Raw genomic sequence first — 25,545 nt, 5'->3', positions numbered from 1 at the left:
TCCACTAGTCGCACCTGCAGGAACATCCCTTTGATGTCGCCGCTGATGGCCACCTTGTTCTGGCGGAAACATAGCAACACGCCTAGTAGAGAAGGGCCGAGTGTTGGGCCGGGCAAGAGCTCTTTATTCAGATTTTGTGATCCGATCTGGTAGCTGCAGTTGAACACAATACGATCCTTGCCGTTGTGGTGGACCTTGTGGTGGGGCACGTACCATGATTCGGTCGTCTGATCGGCCTCTTGAATGTCAATTCTCTTTATGTGTCCCGCTGTGATTAACTTGTCAATCTCAGCGCGGTACACAGTGGCTTGAGCGGGGTCTCTGGCTAGGCGCCGCTCGGTGTTCAGTAGATATCGCTCCGTCGCTTCTTTTGAGGCGTGGAAGGTAGGCATACCCTCTCGCCTCAGGAGTGGAGTTGCGTATCTCATCACTCCATTGACTTTGACTCTCTTTGTCCCCTGCTCGAGGAGGGCTATGGCATAAATGTCTTCCTTGGAACGAATGTGTTTCTTTTCGTTCTTAAAGGGCATTGTCTCTAGTGTCCATAGCCTCTCGACGTGCTGTAAGAGGGTGGTGTCTTCTTCTGTCACTCTGGAGTGGAGGCAGCGAGTGGCTGCTGATCGGTTGGGAGACCTGGAGAGGGGGCCTTGTAGTGTCCATCCTAGGCGGGTCTCGACTGCTGCTGGACAGCCTCTGGGCCCAATGTGGACCCGGTCCGTCGGGACGATGAGGTGTGCGTGGTCGGATCCTATGAGCAGGGTCGGGGTGGCGCCGTCGATGAGCGGTATAGGTAGTTGATGCAGGTGCACGTATTTATCCATCAGCTTGGCGATGGGGTAGGTGTACCGCGACAGGCCTATGTCTTGGCTGGTGAAAGCGTTAGTGATCCTATACCGCCTCTCTGGCTGCCCGCTTGCTGCGATAGTGAAGGAGACGTGCTCACCCTTTATTGTCTTCAGGTCTCTTCTTATAGTACGAATCGTCATTGTTTCTTCGCTCCCCCGCAGACCCAGCTGGGCTGCAGCGGATGCGAGGAGGAGAGTCTTTTCTGACCCGTCGTCAAGGACGGCGTAAGTGTCCATGACCTTGTCCTCGTAGCTTAATGTCACTCGGACCACCTTCAAGAGCACCCGGGAGCCCCCGCTGCTGGCGGGGTCAATATACATGACGCTTACTCTGGTGCTGCTTGAGGGTGTGGGTTTCTTCCTGTTGCTGTCATGCAAGACGTCCAAGTGGGCTCCGTCACACCGGCTGCACCTCTTCTTTAAGCGGCACTCGGCTGCCATATGGCTGCGCGCACAGCGGTAACAGCGGCGGTTGGACTTTATCCATTGACTCACCTCGTCGGCGGTCATCTTCTTGAAAGCATCACATTGTGACAGCCAATGTTCTTTCTCGCAGTACTGGCATACAATCTTCCACTTCTCTTTCGTCGAGGGGGTGCTGTGGTTCTTGTTACGCGGTACTGATTCGGCTTGGTGCATGACAGTCACCAGCCTGCGGTTATCGTTGGATCTCCGAGGTCCCTCTCTGGGGCTTGGTCCACTCCGCACGAACGTATCCAGTCGTAGGCTGCTGACTTCTCTCGCGAGGAAGTCGGCCAGGTCTAGGAGGGATGGCTCGGGACCGTTGAGATCACGGTGGTCTCTTTGCCGCCTGAAGCGCTCTTGTCGGGCGGGAGGAAGCTTCTCTAATATCCTTTCCACATTAGAGTTAGCGTACAGTTCGTGTCTACCCTTTTCCTTTTGTGCCCCCAGCATCCCTACCAGGGATTGTACCTTGATAGAGAGGTCATCCAATGAGCGATTGTCTGTGGCTGGGGGGAGACGGTCAATATTCCTTATCTCTTGTATCACGTAGTCCCATATGCGTCCATAACGTTGGTCGAGGGCTACTAGAGCCGCGGTGTATGGGGTACTTGAGTTGGAATATGCCAGCGCTATATTGTGCGCTCTGGGCACCTTCAGGTGCTTGAGGAGGATAGCATATTTGTACGTCTCATCGGGGACATCGGACATCATAGTCTCTAAGCACATCCGTAGTTCCGTGTACTGTGCTCTGTCCTCGTGTGTAAAATCCGGGAACGTCGGTGTGCCAAGGTACGATGCCATGGATGGCTGGCACATCGGTGAGCGTTGGGGGAGAGGCCTCCTGGGCGAGTCTCCCTGTACGTGTCGTCGTGGGCTGGTACTTGGTGGGTACCAAAGCCCGGGTACCCAGGTGCTGTTCCTCGGGGCTGGCGGTGCGTCAAACTCACCCTTGAGTTGAGTCGGGGGTCTGTAACGCAGGGCCTCGGGGGTAAAGTCTGGGCTGTACTGGACCTCCTGGTCCTGTGGAGTACGATGCTGCTGGTGGGCTTGACTTTCTTCCTCTTCCTCTTCCTCTTCCTCTGCTAGGTCTTCTAGATCTTGCAGTCGTCTATTCAGTCTCTCGGCGGCGTAGGCCGGTTCTTCCCGGTTGCTTGGTCTCGCATGGACCGGTCAGGGAGGGGGTTCGGAGACGTGTATAGGTTCTTTCTGTTGGCCGGGCTCCGGGTCGCTTGGTCGGGTAGGGGAAGGTGCCCTAGACCCTTGTCTTGACGATGCCCTGGAGCTCCGTGCGGAGAGAGGGGGTGTCGCCCTGGCAATCAGTTGCTCCATTATCTGCGCTTGTAGTCGGTCGCGCTCGGCTTCGCGCTTGATGTGAGCGAGGTCGCGCTCTGCTTCGCGCTGGGCTTGGGCTGCGTCGCGCTGTGCATTGGCGGCGTCGCGCTGTGCATCGGCGGCGGCGCGCTGGGCATCGGCGCGGTCTCTTTCAATATTCTCTTCCGTCTGGAGGCGTCTGGTCTCCAGGCGTATGCGGTCGTCTTCACTCCTTTGCTGCGCCTGGAAGCGATCTCGCTGGGTCGCAGAGTGTTCGCGTTCACTAAGGGCTTGCGCTTGGAGTTGCGCGTGAAGGCGCTCTCTTTGGTCTGCAGATTGTTCGCGCTCACTCAGTTGTTGAGCCTGCAGGCGTTCTCTTTCCATGGTAGAGTGTTCGCGCTCACTTAGCTGTTGCGCCCGGAGGCGCTCTTGTTCCATGGAAGAATGTTCGCGCTCGCTAAGCGTCTGTGCTTGGAGTCGATCGCGTTCGGTGGAGGCTGCCAGGGTGGCGATGAATGCCTGCGCCAGCATCTTGTCCGCCTCGCTGGGGGAAGACACTGATGGAGGTGATCGGCTTCTGACAGTGCTCGTTGGAGATCCGTTCTCCTGGCGCGCTCCGAGGAGGTCTATCTCCTGGGCGCGCTTCTCTTCTGGTAGTGAGTCGGGTTCCGTCCCTGGAGCGCTTTCTTTATCCTGGAGCTCTCCGGGGACCGTCCCGTTGATGTTGTCGGGGGGTATAGTCATGTCATGTCCCTCCTGGTCCCCCCCGTGAGCTTGGTCAGTTACGTTAGAACCCACTAGGGTCTCTACTGGCAAGGTCGCCTGGTCGTTAGGGTTTGACATGCTTTTACTATCCGCTTTTCCCGCATTTAACGTCTGTATAAAGCTAGGTAGTAGACTGGCAGCGTAGTCCTCTAGGTAAGGAGGTGGCTGCCGTCTGCGCTGCTGCCGTTCTAGCTTAGGAGAGCCGTTTGTGGAGTGTTCACCGCTGGCCATGGTTAATATCAATATTATATTTAGATATTACACTGATATTCATCCGGCTCGAAGGACCAATTGTAACTGAGGGGTACAATTCCCTGACTGTATTGAGAGTATGGTATCATTAAACCACTACTTAGTTATGTACTTTAATTACTGGCCATACAGTACACGGTATATATGATGAACACCCACACAATAACACGGCTTAACAAAGAAAGTCCTGTTTAGAATATTTATTAGAAGAGCAGCAATAGTAGATTACAGTATTGAGAATTATGAGTCGCGCTTATATGGCGAAGAACACTTAAATAGGTCAAGAGCGTAAGTCCATGAGCATATTACGATGGGTATAATTAATACCACCTGTAGCATAAGAATTATATAAGGCACACTCGTAGGTCAGCTGGAGATACTAAGGGGGTTCCCTCCGGTTGTAAGCCAGCAGGGGAGAGGAATTGTCGGGAGCAAAAGTCTGGATCAACAAGGAATAAAGAGACTCCAGGTACAGGAGACGGTGCAATAATCCCTTGGTCCTTAGACAAAGCAACAGCTATACTCCGGTATGCATTGCAGCATGGATGAAAGCTAGCCAGCCTCTGGGTCCTAGAGGCGGGCTCGACGGTGCTCCTCACAGGGTAGATCCCACACAGCAGTGGGGTAGACGGTTCTCTGCTCCAGCAGCCATAGTACCAAAGCAATATAATCCAGCCGGAAAAGGCTCTGCATTCGTCGGTGTAGGTTATCCAGTGTACATATCCACACGGTTCTCGTCTAGGACTCCTCGGATGGCGGCACAAGGTTAGGCCGCCCAGCCTGGATAAGCACACTAGCTCGGTACGACGAACCGGTGGTAATGCTGGTCACTGTAGAACGGTAGCCGCACGATACACTATACATAATAGACTATTACTTTATAATAGAATAAGTCGAACTCGACGATATAGCGTTAAACTCTGACACTTTAGCTATCAATTCGCACGCGGTCTCAAGGCTCTATTTAGGGGCAAAACGGGCCCACTTCACAGCACGTTGTATCGTGGTGAAGGCTTCAGCTTTTAGTTACCAAGTCTAAGTGCTTCTGTATCCACCTGCGCCGTATTTATACGTAAGGTGAATAATCTAGTGCCAACCTCATTTCTGTCTCGTATTACTGCGCAAACCTGGGCATGTTGAGACATGTCTTAGCGGTGGCTTTGAACTAGACATTGCCGTTGGCGCCTAGGGGGTCGCTGTCCAATAGGAGAACGAATATTATGGTCTGGCCTGTACCTAGGTAAAGAGATATTCCGTGTATATGTACAAAGAATATACAAGGGATATCAGACGATATACAAATATTATACAATATATCTCAAGTAATAAATATATATATTCGGTTTAATCTGACCCTTTGTAACAGTAACGACTTGGCTTTCATTTCCCAGAGCCGATGATTTTGTGATATTCAGGTAAAATGTTTCTCATGTACGAAGACAAGTGGTCTGTTGATATATGTCCGTCTCATAGAGTAATAGTTACAGAAACTAAGTTAAATATAATTTAAACAAAAATACACAGATCTCTATGTGCGCTGACTGGGTCAGGGACCTTACCACTATAACCCTAGAGAGCAGCAGGTTTAATGAGGACAGACATCACCACTAGTCCTAGAGACCAGCAGGTTTAATGCCACCTAGAGGACAGACATCACCACTAGTCCTAGAGACTGGCAGGTTTAATGCCACCTAGAGGACAGACATCACCACTAGTCCTAGAGACTGGCAGGTTTAATGCCACCTAGAGGACAGACATCACCACTAGTCCTAGAGACTGGCAGGTTTAATGCCACCTAGAGGACAGACATCACCACTAGTCCTAGAGACTGGCAGGTTTAATGCCACCTAGAGGACAGACATCACCACTAGTCCTAGAGACTGGCAGGTTTAATGCCACCTAGAGGACAGACATCACCACTAGTCCTAGAGACTGGCAGGTTTAACGCCACCTAGAGGACAGACATCACCACTAGTCCTAGAGACTGGCAGGTTTAACGCCACCTAGAGGACAGACATCACCACTAACGCTCTCCCTCTCTGCCGTGTGTCTGGTATCTCTGACCTCTGACCTGAACGCTCTCCCTCTCTGGTATCTCTGTGTTCTGACCTGAACGCTCTCCCTCTCTGGTATCTCTGACCTCTGACCTGAACGCTCTCCCTCTCTGGTATCTCTGACCTCTGACCTGAACGCTCTCCCTCTCTGCCATGTCTCTGGTATCTCTGACCTCTGACCTGAACGCTCTCCCTCTCTGCCGTGTCTCTGGTATCTCTGACCTCTGACCTGAACGCTCTCCCTCTCCACGGTGTCCGGTAGCTCGGTGTAGTGCTCCGTGTATCCCGGGTCCCTCATGTTGGGGCTGAGCTGCAGCGGCGGGTGTGGCCCGCTGCCGTGCACGCAGGAGAAGCAGGCGCGCGCGTCGCCCCCGTGGTCCATCAGGTACTTCAGCAGCGACAGGTACTTCATGCAGAACATCACGGCGGCCGGGAAGGTGGTGGGGTGCGTGGGGATGTAGGCGTTGACGTCGGCGCCGTGCTCCACCAGCATGGCCACGGTCTCCATGCAGCCCTGCCGCACGGCCACCAGCAGGGGGCTGAAGAGGTCCAGGTTGGGGTCGGCGCCGGCGCCCAGCAGCATGGCGGTGGCCTCCGTGTTGTTGTTGTAGACGGCGAAGTAGAGCGCCGTGCTGCGGCGGTCCTCGTACATCTTGCAGCGGTCCTGCGACAGCTGCTGGTTGACGTCGAAGCCGGCGGTGATCAGCGCCTCCAGGATGTCGTCCATGTTGTGCTCCACGGCCAGGTGCAGCGGGCTGATGCCGGCCCGGCGGACCCGCGGCTTACTGGTGACGGGGATCAGCAGGTCCACGATGCTGAGCGGGCGGAGGAGGACGGCTCAGTCAGAGGGGCGGCGTTACGTTTGACTCGACATGCCATCAAGTACAGTTTCATCGACAAAGAAAAACATTTAAAAAAGATTTATAATAAACAATTAAAGCTGAAAATGCTCAAATCCGCTTCCTGATATTGGGTACTTTCCCCCCGAATGGCTAATCGATCCCTAATTGAATTGAAACTAAATGTATGTGGACTGGGAGGGATGCAAAACGGGGGCCACGTGATATTGACATCAATAAGGTCAATATCATTAAAGCTGCTGTAGATAACATTCAGCCTCTAGGTGTCGCACTAGAGCACCACCGTGTCATTTATCCAATCAGGTCGTTCCACGCGGGGAGACGGGAAGTAGGGAGATACATGCATGAAACATGTAAACAACAACATTCATTTGAATGAAAAATGCATGAATCAAAGATTATTTGGGGGAAAAGCAATACTTTTAAATGATTAGTCTATAATATGATCTATGTTAGAATCATGTACTAATTCAAACCACATGTTTAGTATGACATTCATTCATTCATTAGTATATAAGTTTATTTGTATATAAGTGTAATGTGTGTAATGTATATACTGTAATCTAAGTACACTTGTTTGATGTCTACCAAACTTAAACATGTACCTGGCTGGGCATACAACAGTGTCATCGTTATAGCTACAGCGCTCGAGATACTAAATGATGACAGTGGCTCAGGAGGTAGAGCAGTCGTCTGGTAATCTGGATGTTCCTGGTTCGATTCCCGCTCCTCCCGGGCAGCGCGTCGAAGTGTCCTTGAGCGAGACACTTCAAAAAATATATATATAATATATAATAAATATATAATATTTTTAAACTTTTTTTTTTCATTCCATTTGGGCTGTGGGAGGTGCTTAATGTCTGAAGGAGTCGACTGAAGGCTTCTTGTCCTCTGCAAAAGCATGCAATTGGTCCACTGATGGATACATCTTGATATTTGTCTAGTCTAGTGTGTTCATTAGATGGTGAAATCCTCTTTCAGTGCCTCTGTGCCTGTTTTCATAGGCAGTTAGCCTCTGGTATGCGTGCCATTAGCGTTAGCCACGCTTCTAGGCCTCTTTTCTTTTGGAAAGAATGATAAAAAAAAATATTAATATTAATTTTTTTAATTTTTTAATTATTATTATATTCGACTAAGAGGTTGGCCAGTCGACTACGGCTCCTTTCGACCGATTAGTCAACTAATCGATTAATAGGGGTCAGCCCTAACAGGCACCATATCAAACTGAAGGTGGCGAAGCGAACAGTGAAACTGTCTGTGTGGCTCTGTGTGTGGTGCGCTGCTAGCTGGATGCTAGCTGGATGCTAGCTGGATGCTAGCTGGATGCTAGCTGGATGCTAGCTGGATGCTAGCTGGATGCTAGCTGGATGCTAGCTGGATGCTAGCTGGATGCTAGCTGACTACAACTCAGAGTTAACAGCCATGATGATCATATGACTGGAGAGGAGCAGGCGCCACCAGGCGGCCGTGATGATGATGTTACTACAAACATGTCGATGAACACAAAGACGGATGACGACACGAAGTGCAGTGAAACATATTGTGGATAATCCTGTAAACCAGGATTAACAATACACAAAAAAAGAAAAAACACAATACAAATCGAACTACATTAACACATTGGACGCCAGACCCGAGATAAGTCGGGGTTTTCATCGTTATTTCTTTTATTAGATATTTCCATTCATAATCCATCCATCCAGCCTGATGTTATCATTGGGAATGGGTCTGAGATCGCAAACGTCCAATACCGCCACCTAACGCCTTGCGGCCGGTATTGCACATCCTTGGAAACCCTCTGGCTTGGGCTGTGTGTCGATCTAAGAAGTCCGGTCCGGGTTTTCCTTGTCGGGCAGGAGTAACGTTTATAACACATGGACTGGGGAGACTCGAGCACCGCCGGTCCATGTGTTTTGGTGGATTATCTTGGCAACACGACCGACATCAATACTTGGAATGGTGATCAGATAATTGGAATATTCTTTTTGCAGTACATCCTAAGGGCTATATGCTATCAATCTTGCGTTGATCCGATAATTCCTTCCCCACGATTGGAGCGTGTGTCTGTAATGTACTGTGTAACGTATTCCGTTGGTGATGATTGAAACATAGAAACCCCCCATGCATGAAACATAATACCGATAATCTAGCGTTGATTTCAGATTGATTGTTGGTCCAAGCGAGGAATGGCACGCTTCCTAATGAAATGCAATAAAACACTGTTTAGTGGCGTTTCCTGGGATTACAGAGAATTACTCTAAAACTATACTCATATTCACCACGGTATAAAACGGGAATGTATGGATGAAACAATTATCTGTTTTTTGCATCTTGACTGGAAGAAACTCAATGACAATCGACTATATTATTAGATCCATAGCTATAATATTTAATATAGTTTTAGCACTACAAACACAGGCATGTACCCCCATTCATTACAGCGCTGGCACACATGGCCATATTTCCACAGCGACCTCTGGCACCCAATGTGTTAATGACAGGATAATCAATCAAAAAGGACAAAGAAAATCAAGAAACTTCAAACGAAAGTGTTTTTATGACCATCTAACGGGACGATTTTGTGAGGTTTTAAACTGTGAGCCAATATCTGTATGTTATTACCTGCATGGCTTTTACACTTTTTCTTATTCTCTGCCTTGCGTCTATTTCATGCCTTCGTGTCTTTACTGCTGTGAAGCACGTTGGGCTGCAAAAGTGCTATACAAATAAAGTGCATTATTATTATTATTATTATTATTATTATTATTATTATTATTATTATTATTATTATTATTATTATTATTAGTATCATCATTATGATTATTATTATCATTATTATTATTGTCATTATTATTATTGTTATCATTATTATTAGTATCATTATTATTATTATTATTATTATTATTATTATTATTATTATTATTATTATTATTATTATTATTATTATTATTATTATTATTATTATTATTATTATTATTATTATTATTATTATTGTTATCATTATTATTATTATCATTATTATTATTGTTATTATTATTATCATTATTATTGCTATCATTATTAGTATTATCATTATTCATATTATTAACACATTGGGGACGAAGCACGGATAACTCCGTGTTTCGATTCCACCCGTTGTGGACAGAAGGACGGATATATCCGTGGGAAGTTGTTTTGGCTTTTATTCCATTTTAATAACCTATTCAAGGTCGCCAAGCTGCACTGCAGATGTACCCTACTCGTTGAATTCGCCAAAGTGCAATACCGGCCAGATCCTCTTAAGGGCGCTATCGCGATAATAGAGTGTTCCCTGTGGCAGAAGTTGTCTTTTTTTTTTATCTCTAATGTAGTTTTCTACTCATCAGAAGCGATAGCTATTGTCTGTTCCACGGAATACCTTTTGGAGCGCGGATTTCACTATGCAATAAGGGGATTTATCATCAGCCAATGGACATATCGATCTACCAGATGGCGATCGATAAGGGGGAAATGCTCGGGGGGATCCAACCAGCTCATGGTAAGATCTTTTTCACGTAAAGTACAAACCGATCGGGCATTGTTTTGATAGCCATCCAGGCGATCGGCCTATGTGGCTACTTAGACGAACACGGTTATTGGTAATCAATAATAAGAAACGACGTCCTCCGCCCCCCCCCCCCCCCCCCTTTCATGCATACATGCTTGAGGATCGTGCCGATCATATGCAGTCTGAGTTTTAACTGTAGCTTCTGTATAACGGAAATGCCATTGGATATAACGTTAGTAGCTATTAGCCCTTTATCTAGCCTTCCAGGAAATATACTAGATACCAAATGCCGTATACCGCTTATATTCACGGCGCTATAAAATGAGAACGTATTGATGATTTTTTTTTCTTTAAGCCATTTTGAAGGGACGGTTTATGGACTCAATTTACAATGAGAATGGACAGATAGCAATACTATAAAGTATAGATTTAGCTCTACAAACAGCCCCACATCTGTTTACATTTGCTGGTCCTCTAGAGATTTATTAGACTCATCCCAGTGGCCGCGATTGTGTTAATAATAATAATAATAATAATAATAATAATAATAATAATAATAATAATAATAATAATAATAATAATAATAATAATAATAATAATATTATCATTATTATTATTGTCATTATTATCATTATTATTATCGTTATTATTATTGTTATCATTATTATTATTATTATTATTATTATTATTATTATTATTATTATTATTATTATTATTATTATTATTATTATTATCATTATTATGATCATTATTATTGTTATCATTATTATTATTATTATTATTATTATTATTATTATTATTATTATTATTATTATTATTATTATTATTATTATTATTATTATTATTATTATTATCATCATTATCATCATTATTGTTATTGTTATTATTATCATTATCATCATTATCATTATCATCATCATCATCATCATCATCATCATCATCATCATCATCATCATCATTATTATTATTACAGTAGCTACTTACTCATCAAACCCTCTCTCAGCAGCGATGTGAAGCGGCAGCAGTCCTGTCCTGCCAGGTTGATTAGCGTCTGCTTTCTGAGACAGAAGGAACTCCACAGTTTCCTTGCGTCCGTTCTTAGTGGCTTCGTACAGCGCTGTGTTGCCGTCGTTCGCCTGGCTGTTGATGTCTGCGCCTGGAGAACGTAGGAGAGGAACGTGTTCACGATGTGTATCTAGATCCCAGTGTGACGATATGGTGGCTTCACCGTGACCACTGCAATACGTGGAACAGTCCGTTCGGGTTGACCTTTCCTCTAGCGCCACCTTCAGGCCAAACTCTCAATTTTCAAATGAGTTTATATCCTGATCCCTTAGTCATACATCATGAAACTAGTATCCAGAGATGCATCTACTCACATGCACAACAAATCTGCCATAAGGACCTATGATGTCGGCCATAAGGACCTATGATGTCGGCCATAAGGACCTAAGATATCTGCCATAAGGACCTATGATGTCGGCCATAAGGACCTAAGATATCTGCCATAAGGACCTATGATGTCGGCCATAAGGACCTATGATGTCTGCCATAAGGACCTATGATGTCGGCCATAAGGACCTATGATGTCGGCCATAAGGACCTAAGATGTCGGCCATAAGGACCTATGATGTCGGCCATAAGGACCTAAGATATCTGCCATAAGGACCTATGATGTCGGCCATAAGGACCTAAGATATCTGCCATAAGGACCTATGATGTCGGCCATAAGGACCTATGATGTCGGCCATAAGGACCTATGATGTCGGCCATAAGGACCTAAGATATCTGCCATAAGGACCTATGATGTCTGCCATAAGGACTTATGATGTCGGCCATAAGGACCTAAGATATCTGCCATAAGGACCTAAGATATCTGCCATAAGGACCTATGATGTCGGCCATAAGGACCTATGATGTCGGCCATAAGGACCTAAGATATCTGCCATAAGGACCTATGATGTCAGCCATAAGGACCTAAGATATCTGCCATAAGAACCTATGATGTCTGCCATAAGGACCTAAGATGTCTGCCATAAGGACCTAAGATGTCTGCCATAAGGACCTAAGATGTCTGCCATAAGGACCTAAGATGTCTGCCATAAGGACCTATGATGTCTGCCATAAGGACCTATGATGTCGGCCATAAGGACCTATGATGTCTGCCATAAGGACCTATGATGTCGGCCATAAGGACCTAAGATATCTGCCATAAGGACCTAAGATATCTGCCATAAGGACCTATGATGTCGGCCATAAGGACCTATGATGTCGGCCATAAGGACCTAAGATATCTGCCATAAGGACCTATGATGTCGGCCATAAGGACCTAATATATCTGCCATAAGGACCTATGATGTCTGCCATAAGGACCTAAGATGTCTGCCATAAGGACCTAAGATGTCTGCCATAAGGACCTAAGATGTCTGCCATAAGGACCTATGATGTCTGCCATAAGGACCTATGATGTCGGCCATAAGGACCTATGATGTCGGCCATAAGGACCTATGATGTCGGCCATAAGGACCTATGATGATTGTCTGCCATATTGGAATGTCTGCCATTTTCCCAACATCTTAACATCAGGACTAACAGCCACATGACAGAAAAACGCACGGTCATAAGGACCTAAGATATCTGCCATAAGGACCTATGATGATTGTCTGCCATATTGGAATGTCTGCCATTTTCCCAACATCTTAACATCAGGACTAACAGCCACATGACAGAAAAATGCACGGTAAACAGGAAATTATTTGTTACTTGTGAATGTGAGGAGGCCTGAGAAAGTCATCTTGCCTCATGGTGGCGCTATTCTCATGAAACTAAAAACATGAACTCAACGGCTCGGATTAGGGGCGTGGTCAAAAGGGTCGCGTTCAGGGAGAGCCCTGCTGACACTCTGCGACGTCTTGTCGCTATCAATGTGAAGCTGTGTGTGAAGCTATGAGTGAAGCTATTTGCTTCTTTCTTGCTGCGTTTCTTGAGCCCTGAACGCCATTGAAATTTATATAATTTCAACAACAACAAAAGACAGCGTGGTGTGCGGCGGCCAGTCTGGACTAACGTGTGATTCCTACGCCCTCGTGTCAAAGTCTGGGTGTAACGTGTGATTCCTACGCCCTCGTGTCAAAGTCTGGGACTAACGCGTGATTCCTACGCCCTCGTGTCAAAGTCTGGGTGTAACGTGTGATTCCTACGCCCTCGTGTCAAAGTCTGGGACTAACGCGCGATTCCTCTAACGTGCGATTCCTCTAACGTGCGATTCCTCTAACGTGTGATTCCTCTAACGTGTGATTCCTCTAACGCGTGATTCCTCTAACGTGCGATTCCTCTAACGTGCGATTCCTCTAACGTGCGATTCCTCTAACGTGCGATTCCTCTAACGTGTGATTCCTCTAACGTGTGATTCCTCTAACGTGCGATTCCTCTAACGTGATCCCAGGCACGTGCCATGAGCTTTGAGATTGGGTAAGCATACAAATATTTCAATACACTTAATTACACAATGTGTCAAGCACACATGTCTCTTCTATGATCTCTTTCACGACAGACACCATTACCCACTTCCCTTTCACGACAGACACCATTACTCACTTCTCTTTCACGACAGACACCATTACCCACTTCTCTTTCACGACAGACACCATTACTCACTTCTCTTTCACGACAGACACCATTACTCACTTCTCTTTCACGACAGACACCATTACTCACTTCTCTCGCACGACAGACACCATTACTCCACTCCTCTTTCACGGCAGACACCATTACTCACTTCTCTTTCACGACAGACACGATTACTCCACTCCTCTTTCACGACAGACACCATTACTCACTTCTCTTTCACGACAGACACCATTAGTCCACTTCTCTTTCACGACAGACACCATTACTCCACTCCTCTGTCACGACAGACACCATGCGTTCTGCACCGAGGTCTACCGTACCGTGTTTGAGGATGAAGCGCAGGGTGCCGACGCAGCCGCTCTGGGCCGCCGTGAAGAGCGGCGTGATGCCGTACATGTTGGCGGCGCCGACCTTGGCGCCGGCCGCCACCAGCATCTCGCAGATCTCCAGGTTGTTGCGGTACACCGCCTCGTGCAGCGCCGTCATGCCCAGGTTGCAGGACGCGTTGACCGACGCCCGGTGGTTCAGCAGCACGGCCACCATCTCGGCGTCGTCCTTTTCACACGCTGCGCGACACAACGTCATCGTGAGAGGCCGCCGTGCCCTCTGCCCTCGCTGCAGGACTGTGGCGTCACTGACTTCATTCATGATAATTGCATTTATATAGTGCTTTTCTAGACACTCTTTACAATGTAGTGCCTCCTTCACAGGGCCGGATTAACGACCGGGCCGTCCGGGCCGCGGCCCATGGGCCTCTAGTGACGAGGGGCCTCCAACATTTTTTTAATTTTTTAATTTATTTTTTTATTATTATTATATTTTTTGAGGCCCCTCGTCACTAGAGGCCCCATAATTTTTCTTTTTTTTTTAACTTTAATTTTAAATTTTTTTGAGGCTCCTCGTCACTCGAGGCCTTTTGGAGGCCCTTCGTCACTAGAGGCCCCAAATTATTATTATTATTTTTTTTACTTTTATTTTATATTTTTTTGGAGGCCCCTCGTCACTAGAGGCCCCAAATTATTATTATTATTTTTTTTACTTTTATTTTATTTTTTTTGGAGGCCCCTCGTCACTAGAAGTTGCCTTTGAGAACCAATGGTTCTCGAGCCGTAACGGCACATGGGGCAGGAGCCTATCTCCTGTTTCCGTAGCGTGAGGCAGCTTGATGCACAAGGACACCCCTTGGACATGACGCTAGTATGTCTCAAGGACTTCCCCCCCAAACCAACCCTTGATGCTGAGTGTCAAGCAGGGAGGCTATGGGTACCATTTTAAATAGTCTTTGGTACGACTCGTCACTAGAGGCCCCAAATATTTGTTTATTTTTTTTAACTTTTATTTAAAAAAAAATTTGAGGCCCCTCATCACTAGAGGCCCCACATTTTATTTAATTATTTTTTCTTATTTTGGAGATCGATGTCATACTGTGACACTGAAATGAAAACATATTTCATCAACTAAAATATTTAGTCAACAAATATATATCATCAACTAAAATATACAGTACATCACACCCTGCCGTCTGCAAGTGGCTAATCTTGAGTATTTTTTCTCCTCTTCATAAGAGTTTGAGGTTTTCCGTTTGAGGTAAAAACAGCAATAAAAAGTCAAAACTTGCATCTCCACATCCCAGCCCCGACGCCTGAATACTTTTACCAACGAATTTCCAGTTCCGCATTCGCGTTCTGCGCTCTGATTGGCCACTGACGTTTCTGGTAGCGTCAATCGTGTGACGCCTCTTTCTTTCACCGGTTAAGCTTAGGCACTCTTTCGAAGTTGGTTAAGGTTAGAGTTTGTCTTAGAGCAGGGCGATAGAACACCAGCCCTGATTCCATACTCTAACCTTAACCAACTTCGAAAGAGTCGCCTAAGAAACGTCAGTGGCCAATCAGATCGCAGAACGCGGAACTAGAAATCCGTTGGTAAAAGAATAGACACAGCCCGACACGAATAAGGCAGATTGGGATCATTATTCATGACAGACAGCAGAGACCCGCCGGTGCTGATTAGCGGATATCATCGAGCTCCCCCTAGTGACTAGGGGGCGTTATTTCTAAACCTAGCCGCATTTCTGGCAGACGCTCTCTGATTGGCACTGACTGACGCTCACTGATTGGCCACTGACATGTTTGCCCAATCGCGTGACGAGCTGTGTCTTTGCCCATTTCCGTGTCGAACAGCCTGCAAACTACCTGGCGTTCTATCGCCATGCTCTAAGACAAACTCTATCCTTAACCAACTTCGAAAGAGTGCCTAAGCTTAACCAGTGTAGAAACAGGCGTCGGCCAATCAGAGAGCGTCTTGCCAGAAATGCGGCTAGGTTTAGAAATAACGCGACGAGGGGCCTCCACTACACACTAGTAAAAAAAAATAAAAGAAAACTTTATTAACAGATTGCAGAATGGGTACAGTACAGTACAGCTCAATAATTGTTAAGGGGATGCAGACCAGAGAAAGACTTTCGTCTTGTTTACATCAGGGTCCCCCATTTTCAATTCATCATATCATATATGACATACATGACATACAGATAGACAGTACTGCTACATCTATACATTTATGACATACCAGATTTGCAAATACAGTACTGTTTGTGATACGAAAAGAGTCCAGAAAAGAGAGTATATACATTTGACGTAGAAACTGTACATTGGAGGAGGTTGTGTTAGGACATTTACAGGGGCCAGTTTTGAATTGCAGTCTCCCGTAGGTGTTCTTTGAGAGTGTTTTTGAAAGTGGGTAGTGATTCACATTCCTACAGCTTTGGGTAGGGCGTTCCACATTGATGTGACCAGTGGTGCAGTCGTGGTCACACCCGGTTACACGCCGTGTTACCAGATCACTGAGGCAGAAGTACGCGCGATCGCGCACGGATGTGTACGCGCGTGTACGCGCACACAAAAATGCGCTGTATCCATTCGTTGTGACTAAGTACCCGGCCACCGTTTTACATAACAAAAAGCGCAGGTAGACTAAGTGTCTGGGTGTTGGCTATCTGAATGCATCTCCCCCTTCATTCTGTGTGACACAGGCAGTGGAGGTGAATACTAATGTGGCTCGGAATTCGTGATGGGGGTCTACCTGCTTATGATATTGAATCAAGCGTCTCTGTCCTCTACTCTAAGCCATCCTAGGTTGTCAAAGTGGGCAGGGGTGATCAAAGTCCTTTTAGCTTGGCCCTCAGAGCCCACCACTTCTAAATATTCTATATATTTTTTAAAGTGACATATAAAAACGCCACTGTGCGTGTGTGCATGTGTGTGTGTGGGGGGGCCTCCACAAGAATCTGGCCCAGGGGCCTCTGAAGTCTTAATCTGGCCTTGCTCCTTCACCACCACTGGTAGCACCCAACCTTGGGCTACGCAGGCTGAATGGCTGCCATACACTGGCACCAAGAACGTCGAGGAACCCCCTGCTCTTTGTGATAGGCGCCCTGGGTTCTTTAACAACATAATTACTGTGGCTATCACGCAAACATGTGCCTGTGTGTTACTGTACTGTACTCTGGGGTCTTGGCCAGCAACATGGATGTATTAAAGGATCCTCATCACTGTGTTCGGCTGCTATATGATGCTCTTTACTATATATTTATTTCAGATGTGTTACATGAATGAAATGACTCTGGATTCATCCTGATGGCTGATCTAAGTTTGGACCGGCTTCCATCGGCCTCAGATTGTTTTAAAGAACGATGTGACTCTTTAGACCTCACGCAACTCATTAATGTGACTCCTTAGACCTCACGCAACTCATTAATGTGACTCCTTAGACCTCACGCAACTCATTAATGTGACTTCTTAGACCTCACGCAACTCATTAATGTGACTCCTTAGACCTCAAGCAACTCATTAATGTGACTCCTTAGACCTCACGCAACTCATTAATGTGACTCCTTAGACCTCACGCAACTCATTAATGTGACTCCTTAGACCTCACGCAACTCATTAATGTGACTCCTTAGACCTCATGCAACTCATTAATGTGACTCCTTAGACCTCACGCAACTCATTAATGTGACTCCTTAGACCTCACGCAACTCATTAATGCACCAACATGGACAAATCCTGAAGCACAAAATACATCTACCTTGTTTATAACTCATCTGTAGCAGTCGGTCCGTATATCCAATGCATAAAACAACATGTAAAACAATGCTAGTGGTGGGATGACACCACTGGGAGCGAAATGGTGGAATCGCAGATTGTGCCTTTATTCATAGATATATATCACTAGATGACTCACCCAACGGAGACCGACGTTGCCACAAGGCAGCCATCTTGCTACAGGGCAGCACGCCCACTCATAACATGAATGTCTATAGTGCATGTACTATTGAAATAACCATAGCTTGCAAAATGTTCAACCGTTTGGTTTGTTAAAAACGTCAGATGTAGGGCGGCTGGGTGGCGCAGCGGACAAGGCGCTCGTCACCAACGCAAGAGACACTGGTATAGAATCCAGCTGTCAGCGTTGCTTCCGGCTTGGCCGGCCGTCATACTGGCTCGATTGGCAGAGTCAGCGGGAGGGAAGCCGGTGGGTGGGTCTGGGTCGTTGTGGACAGCGACTCCTACAGTTCGGTCGGGGCGCCTGCACAGCGAGGGAAGGATCTAAGAGAGGTAGTGTGACCTTCCACACGTTACACTCTCCCAGTGAGAGTCCGCGCTGCCAGGTGAAAAGAAGCGGTTGATTGGCTACACATGTGTCGGAGGAAGCATGTGATAGTCTCCGCTCTCCCAGACCGACGGTAGGGGGTAGAGTGCGCAACGACCAGGAAGGGGATTGGGAATTGGCATAACGACTAACATTAAAAAAAATTAACATAAAAATAAAAAAAACGTCAGATGTAGTTGTCATACTGAATACTTATAATGGACTTTCATATAAAAATTATTCTTTTTATATAAATATTCTTCCAAGCAAGAATCATAGCCACGTTAATAACGTTTGTAATAAACCAAACCGTTTGTAAATCCATCAAGATTTATGCGAGTTAAGAGTATTTTTGTTTGTGCAGATCATTCACCTTAACACTTTGGCTGCCATGGGTTAAATTCATTATCAACCGTAGGTTGCCGGCTCTATTTGTCTATAGAGAAAGTCCCCTTCTTTGCAGGGCTATAACTTTTTAAATTCTATTGCTACATTGCCATTATTAGGGCCCATTCAAAGTCCTATATGTATTGTTCATTGTGTAGCAACGTTAAACTTTTTCATTCACATATTCATAGTAAAGTATGGTCTAATGTATAAGTATGTTTTCATCTCTTTCTGCAGCTTTCTCCAGAACGTGATCTATAGCCCCAAATACATTATATTGATGATGCAATACAGTTTTATGGCAATCAGCGCGATATAAAAAATTCCAACTAGACGTACTTCTAGAAGTTACTACACGTCATCTGATGTTGACCGGATGGGCTAGGGGGCGTTTATAATTCCGTGGGCAGCGTTATACCAATCATCTAATGTGGGTCAAATGTTGATAATAGCAGTTAGTATCGAAGACGGTAATTTTACACGCTAAAACTCACCCCAGTCTCCGCGCGCCGTTGGGCGATCATCGTAGAGTAGAAATTTTACCATTATGGGATGTCGATTTACCCGGTCCATCTCCAGCTTGTATAATGGTATATACGTCCAAATCATGTTGTTTATCGAGTTATTGGCAATCGCTCGCTATGTAGTGTGTCGAGATCGAGCCTCGGGACCTATAGCGAGTGCCCGGAAGTAATACGGCCGACCAGCACAACCTCTACGGCACTTCCTGTTAAGCGATTGCGCCGATCGGCCACCAGATGGCGCTCCTGAACCGCCAGAGAGCTCAGTGGGTCCTCCTGGTGGATCTCAGGCCAGCGGAGGGGAAATATGAATCCGATCCCAGATTTTTGAAATATTGATATTTCTTGAGCATGGCCGGGAATGACGTGTTTAGGCGTTTTCCGGCAGCCAAAGTGTTAACAGAATAGTCCACCGAAGCAAGATGGCCGCCCGTGAACTACGCTGGAGACTCCGCCTTGAGCCATCTCGTGTTTATAATATCTATGAGCCATCTCGTGTTTATAATATCTATGAGCCATCTCGTGTTTATAATATCTATGAGCCATCTCGTGTTTATAATATCTATGAGTCATCTCGTGTTTATAATATCTATGAGCCATCTAGTGTTTATAATATCTATGAGTCATCTCGTGTTTATAATATCTATGAGCCATCTAGTGTTTATAATATCTATGAGCCATCTTGTGTTTATAATATCTATGAGCCATCTCGTGTTTATAATATCTATGAGCCATCTATGTGTTTATAATATCTATGAGCCATCTATGTGTTTATAATATCTAGGAGCCATCTAGTGTTTATAATATCTATGAGCCATCTAGTGTTTATAATATCTAGGAGCCATCTAGTGTTTATAATATCTATGAGCCATCTATGTGTTTATAATATCTATGAGCCATCTAGTGTTTATAATATCTATGAGCCATCTAGTGTTTATAATATCTATGAGCCATCTAGTGTTTATAATATCTATGAGCCATCTAGTGTTTATAATATCTATGAGCCATCTGGTGTTTATAATATCTATGAGCCATCTAGTGTTTATAATATCTATGAGCCATCTCGTGTTTATAATATCTATGAGCCATCTAGTGTTTATAATATCTATGAGCCATCTAGTGTTTATAATATCTATGAGCCATCTAGTGTTTATAATATCTATGGGCCATCTAGTGTTTATAATATCTATGAGCCATCTGGTGTTTATAATATCTATGAGCCATCTAGTGTTTATAATATCTATGAGCCATCTAGTGTTTATAATATCTATGAGCCATCTAGTGTTTATAATATCTATGAGCCATCTGGTGTTTATATATCTATGAGCCATCTAGTGTTTATAATATCTATGAGCCATCTCGTGTTTATAATATCTATGAGCCATCTCGTGTTTATAATATCTATGAGCCATCTCGTGTTTATAATATCTATGAGCCATCTAGTGTTTATAATATCTATGGGCCATCTCGTGTTTATAATATCTATGGTCATCTCGTGTTTATAATATCTATGAGCCATCTCGTGTTTATAATATCTATGGGCCATCTCGTGTTTATAATATCTATGGGCCATCTCGTGTTTATAATATCTATGAGCCATCTCGTGTTTATAATATCTATGGGCCATCTCGTGTTTATAATATCTATGGGCCATCTCGTGTTTATAATATCTATGAGCCATCTCGTGTTTATAATATCTATGGGCCATCTCGTGTTTATAATATCTATGGGCCATCTCGTGTTTATAATATCTATGTGTTTATAATATCTATGTGTTTATAATATCTATGCCTTTATTGAGTCCAGTGTTACCTCTGTAGAGCGGAGTCTCGCGGTTGTTGTTCATCAGGTCAGGGTCTGCGTTGTTCCCCAGAAGGACACTCACACAGGCGACGTTCTGACTGGCGACGGCCACCATCAGGGCGGTCTGCTCCGCAAGGGTGCGCGTGTTCACCATCCCAGGCTGAGCTGGAACAGGGAAGGGAACAGGAGACAAACAGAGATGAAGACACAGGGGACAAACAGAGATGAAGAGACACAGGGGACAAACAGAGATGAAGAGACACAGGGGACACACAGAGATGAAGAGACACAGGGGACAAACAGAGATGAAGAGACAGGGGACAAACAGAGAGGAAGAGACAGGGAACAAACAGAGATGAAGAGACACAGGGGACACACAGAGATGAAGAGACACAGGGGACAAACAGAGATGAAGATCACAGGGGACAAACAGAGAGGAAGACACAGGGGACAAACAGAGAGGAAGAGACAGGGGACAAACAGAGATGAAGAGACACAGGGGACACACAGAGATGAAGAGACACAGGGGACAAACAGAGATGAAGAGACACAGGGGACAAACAGAGATGAAGAGACACAGGGGACACACAGAGATGAAGAGACACAGGGGACAAACAGAGATGAAGAGACACAGGGGACAAACAGAGGAAGACACAGGGGACAAACAGAGAGGAAGAGACAGGGGACAAACAGAGAGGAAGAGACAGGGGACAAACAGAGATGAAGAGACACAGGGGACACACAGAGATGAAGAGACACAGGGGACAAACAGAGAGGAAGACACAGGGGACAAACAGAGATGAAGACACAGGGGACAAACAGAGATGAAGACACAGGGGACAAACAGAGATGAAGACACAGGGGACAAACAGAGATGAAGAGACAGGGGACAAACAGAGATGAAGAGACAGGGGACAAACAGAGAGGAAGAGACAGGGGACAAACAGAGATGAAGACACAGGGGACAAATAGAGAGGAAGAGACACAGGGGACAAACAGAGATGAAGAGACACAGGGGACAAACAGAGATGAAGAGACAGGGGACAAACAGAGAGGAAGAGACAGGGGACAAACAGAGAGATGAAGACACAGGGGACAAACAGAGAGGAAGACAGAGGGGACAAACAGAGATGAAGACACAGGGGACAAACAGAGATGAAGAGACAGGGGACAAACAGAGATGAAGAGACAGGGGACAAACAGAGATGAAGAGACAGGGGACAAACAGAGATGAAGACACAGGGGACAAACAGAGATGAAGACACAGGGGACAAACAGAGAGGAAGACACAGGGGACAAACAGAGAGGAAGACACAGGGGACAAACAGAGAGGAAGACACAGGGGACAAACAGAGATGAAGCCACAGGGGACAAACAGAGAGGAAGAGACAGGGGACAAACGGAGATGAAGACACAGGGGACACACAGAGAGGAAGACACAGGGGACAAACAGAGATGAAGACACAGGGGACAAACAGAGATGAAGACACAGGGGACAAACAGAGATGAAGAGACAGGGGACAAACAGAGATGAAGAGACAGGGGACAAACAGAGAGGAAGACACAGGGGACAAACAGAGATGAAGACACAGGGGACAAACAGAGAGGAAGACACAGGGGACAAACAGAGATGAAGACAGAGGGGACAAACAGAGATGAAGACACAGGGGACAAACAGAGATGAAGACACAGGGGACAAACAGAGAGGAAGACACAGGGGACAAACAGAGATGAAGACACAGGGAACAAACAGAGATGAAGACACAGGGGACAAACAGAGATGAAGAGACACAGGGGACAAACAGAGAGGAAGACACAGGGGACAAATAGAGAGGAAGACACAGGGGACAAACAGAGATGAAGAGACAGGGGACAAACAGAGAGGAAGAGACAGGGGACAAACAGAGATGAAGAGACAGGGGACAAACAGAGATGAAGAGACAGGGGACAAACAGAGATGAAGAGACAGGGGACAAACAGAGATGAAGACACAGGGGACAAACAGAGAGGAAGACACAGGGGAAAAACAGAGATGAAGACACAGGGGACAAACAGAGATGAAGACACAGGGGACAAACAGAGATGAAGAGACAGGGGACAAACAGAGATGAAGAGACAGGGGACAAACAGAGAGGAAGACACAGGGGACAAACAGAGATGAAGACACAGGGGACAAACAGAGAGGAAGACACAGGGGACAAACAGAGATGAAGACAGAGGGGACAAACAGAGATGAAGACACAGGGGACAAACAGAGATGAAGACACAGGGGACAAACAGGGACAATGAAGACACCTTTTCTTCTGTTACGATGCAACAACAGGGTGAACAGTGTGACAGCCAGTAAGATTGCCATCAACAAACAAATAACAAACACAACGCAGAGACTTCTCGGAACGGCAGATGCCGGGTTGATGAGGCTGAAAAACACTGTAATCTTACAGTTGGTACCGATGACCGTGGATTGCAGATTGAGATTAGGCCAACGAGACAACGAGACCAGTACGAACCAACAGAGCCAGCACCAGCCATGGGACGGGGGGTCAAGCGGTGAAAACACAGAAGCAGGAAAAACCAACACCACCTCCTCTACACCCACCAGACCAACACCACCCTCCTCTACGCCCACCAGACCAACACCACCCTCCTCTACACCCACCAGACCAACACCACCTCCTCTACACCCACCAGACCAACACCACCCTCCTCTACACCCACCAGACCAACACCACCTCCTCTACACCCACCAGACCAACACCACCTCCTCTACACCCACCAGACCAACACCACCTCCTCTACACCCACCAGACCAACACCACCTCCTCTACACCCACCAGACCAACACCACCCTCCTCTACACCCACCAGACCAACACCACCTCCTCTACACCCACCAGACCAACACCACCTCCTCTACACCCACCAGACCAACACCACCTCCTCTACAGACCAACACCACCTCCTCTACACCCACCAGACCAACACCACCCTCCTCTACACCCACCAGACCAACACCACCTCCTCTACACCCACCAGACCAACACCACCTCCTCTACACCCACCAGACCAACACCACCTCCTCTACAGACCAACACCACCTCCTCTACACCCACCAGACCAACACCACCTCCTCTACACCCACCAGACCAACACCACCCTCCTCTACACCCACCAGACCAACACCACCCTCCTCTACACCCACCAGACCAACACCACCTCCTCTACAGACCAACACCACCTCCTCTACACCCACCAGACCAACACCACCTCCTCTACACCCACCAGACCAACACCACCCTCCTCTACACCCACCAGACCAACACCACCCTCCTCTACACCCACCAGACCAACACCACCTCCTCTACAGACCAACACCACCTCCTCTACACCCACCAGACCAACACCACCTCCTCTACACCCACCAGACCAACACCACCCTCCTCTACACCCACCAGACCAACACCACCTCCTCTACACTCACCAGACCAACACCACCTCCTCTACACCCACCAGACCAATACCACCTCCTCTACAGACCAACACCACCCTCCTCTACACCCATCAGACCAACACCACCCTCCTCTACACCCACCAGACCAACACCACCTCCTCTACACCCACCAGACCAACACCACCTCCTCTACACCCACCAGACCAACACCACCTCCTCTACAGACCAACACCACCCTCCTCTACACCCATCAGACCAACACCACCCTCCTCTACACCCACCAGACCAACACCAACTCCTCTACACCCACCAGACCAACACCACCTCCTCTACACCCACCAGACCAACACCACCTCCTCTACAGACCAACACCACCTCCTCTACACCCACCAGACCAACACCACCTCCTCTACACCCACCAGACCAACACCACCCTCCTCTACACCCACCAGACCAACACCACCTCCTCTACACCCACCAGACCAACACCACCTCCTCTACACCCACCAGACCAACACCACCTCCTCTACACCCACCAGACCAACACCACCCTCCTCTACACCCACCAGACCAACACCACCTCCTCTACACCCACCAGACCAACACCACCCTCCTCTACAGACCAACACCACCTCCTCTACACCCACCAGACCAACACCACCCTCCTCTACACCCACCAGACCAACACCACCCTCCTCTACACCCACCAGACCAACACCACCCTCCTCTACACCCACCAGACCAACACCACCTCCTCTACACCCACCAGACCAACACCAACTCCTCTACACCCACCAGACCAACACCACCTCCTCTACACCCACCAGACCAACACCACCTCCTCTACACCCACCAGACCAACACCACCTCCTCTACACCCACCAGACCAACACCACCTCCTCTACACCCACCAGACCAACACCAACTCCTCTACACCCACCAGACCAACACCACCTCCTCTACACCCACCAGACCAACACCACCCTCCTCTACACCCACCAGACCAACACCACCTCCTCTACACCC

At 46.8% G+C, this 25,545-nt stretch overlaps 1 protein-coding gene across 1 annotated transcript in view; it reads right to left on the bottom strand.

Moving 5' to 3' along the window:
• LOC311228168 (ankyrin repeat and SOCS box protein 2-like) overlaps positions 1-25,545 on the bottom strand; it is a gene marked incomplete at both ends in the record, with an annotated part of 88,235 nt that overhangs the window by 42,423 nt on the left and 20,267 nt on the right. Inside the window, 4 exons of the mRNA XM_084314079.1 lie at positions 5,866-6,507; positions 11,063-11,234; positions 14,029-14,274; positions 21,079-21,234. Coding sequence (XP_084170205.1) covers positions 5,866-6,507; positions 11,063-11,234; positions 14,029-14,274; positions 21,079-21,234 — 1,216 coding nt within the window. The remainder of the gene's footprint in view (positions 1-5,865; positions 6,508-11,062; positions 11,235-14,028; positions 14,275-21,078; positions 21,235-25,545) is intronic.

The sequence above is a fragment of the Notolepis coatsorum genome, assembly GCF_963971535.1.
Source record: "Notolepis coatsorum genome assembly, chromosome: 5".
NCBI lineage: Eukaryota > Metazoa > Chordata > Actinopteri > Aulopiformes > Paralepididae > Notolepis > Notolepis coatsorum.
This window is presented reverse-complemented; position numbering and strand designations above follow the sequence as displayed.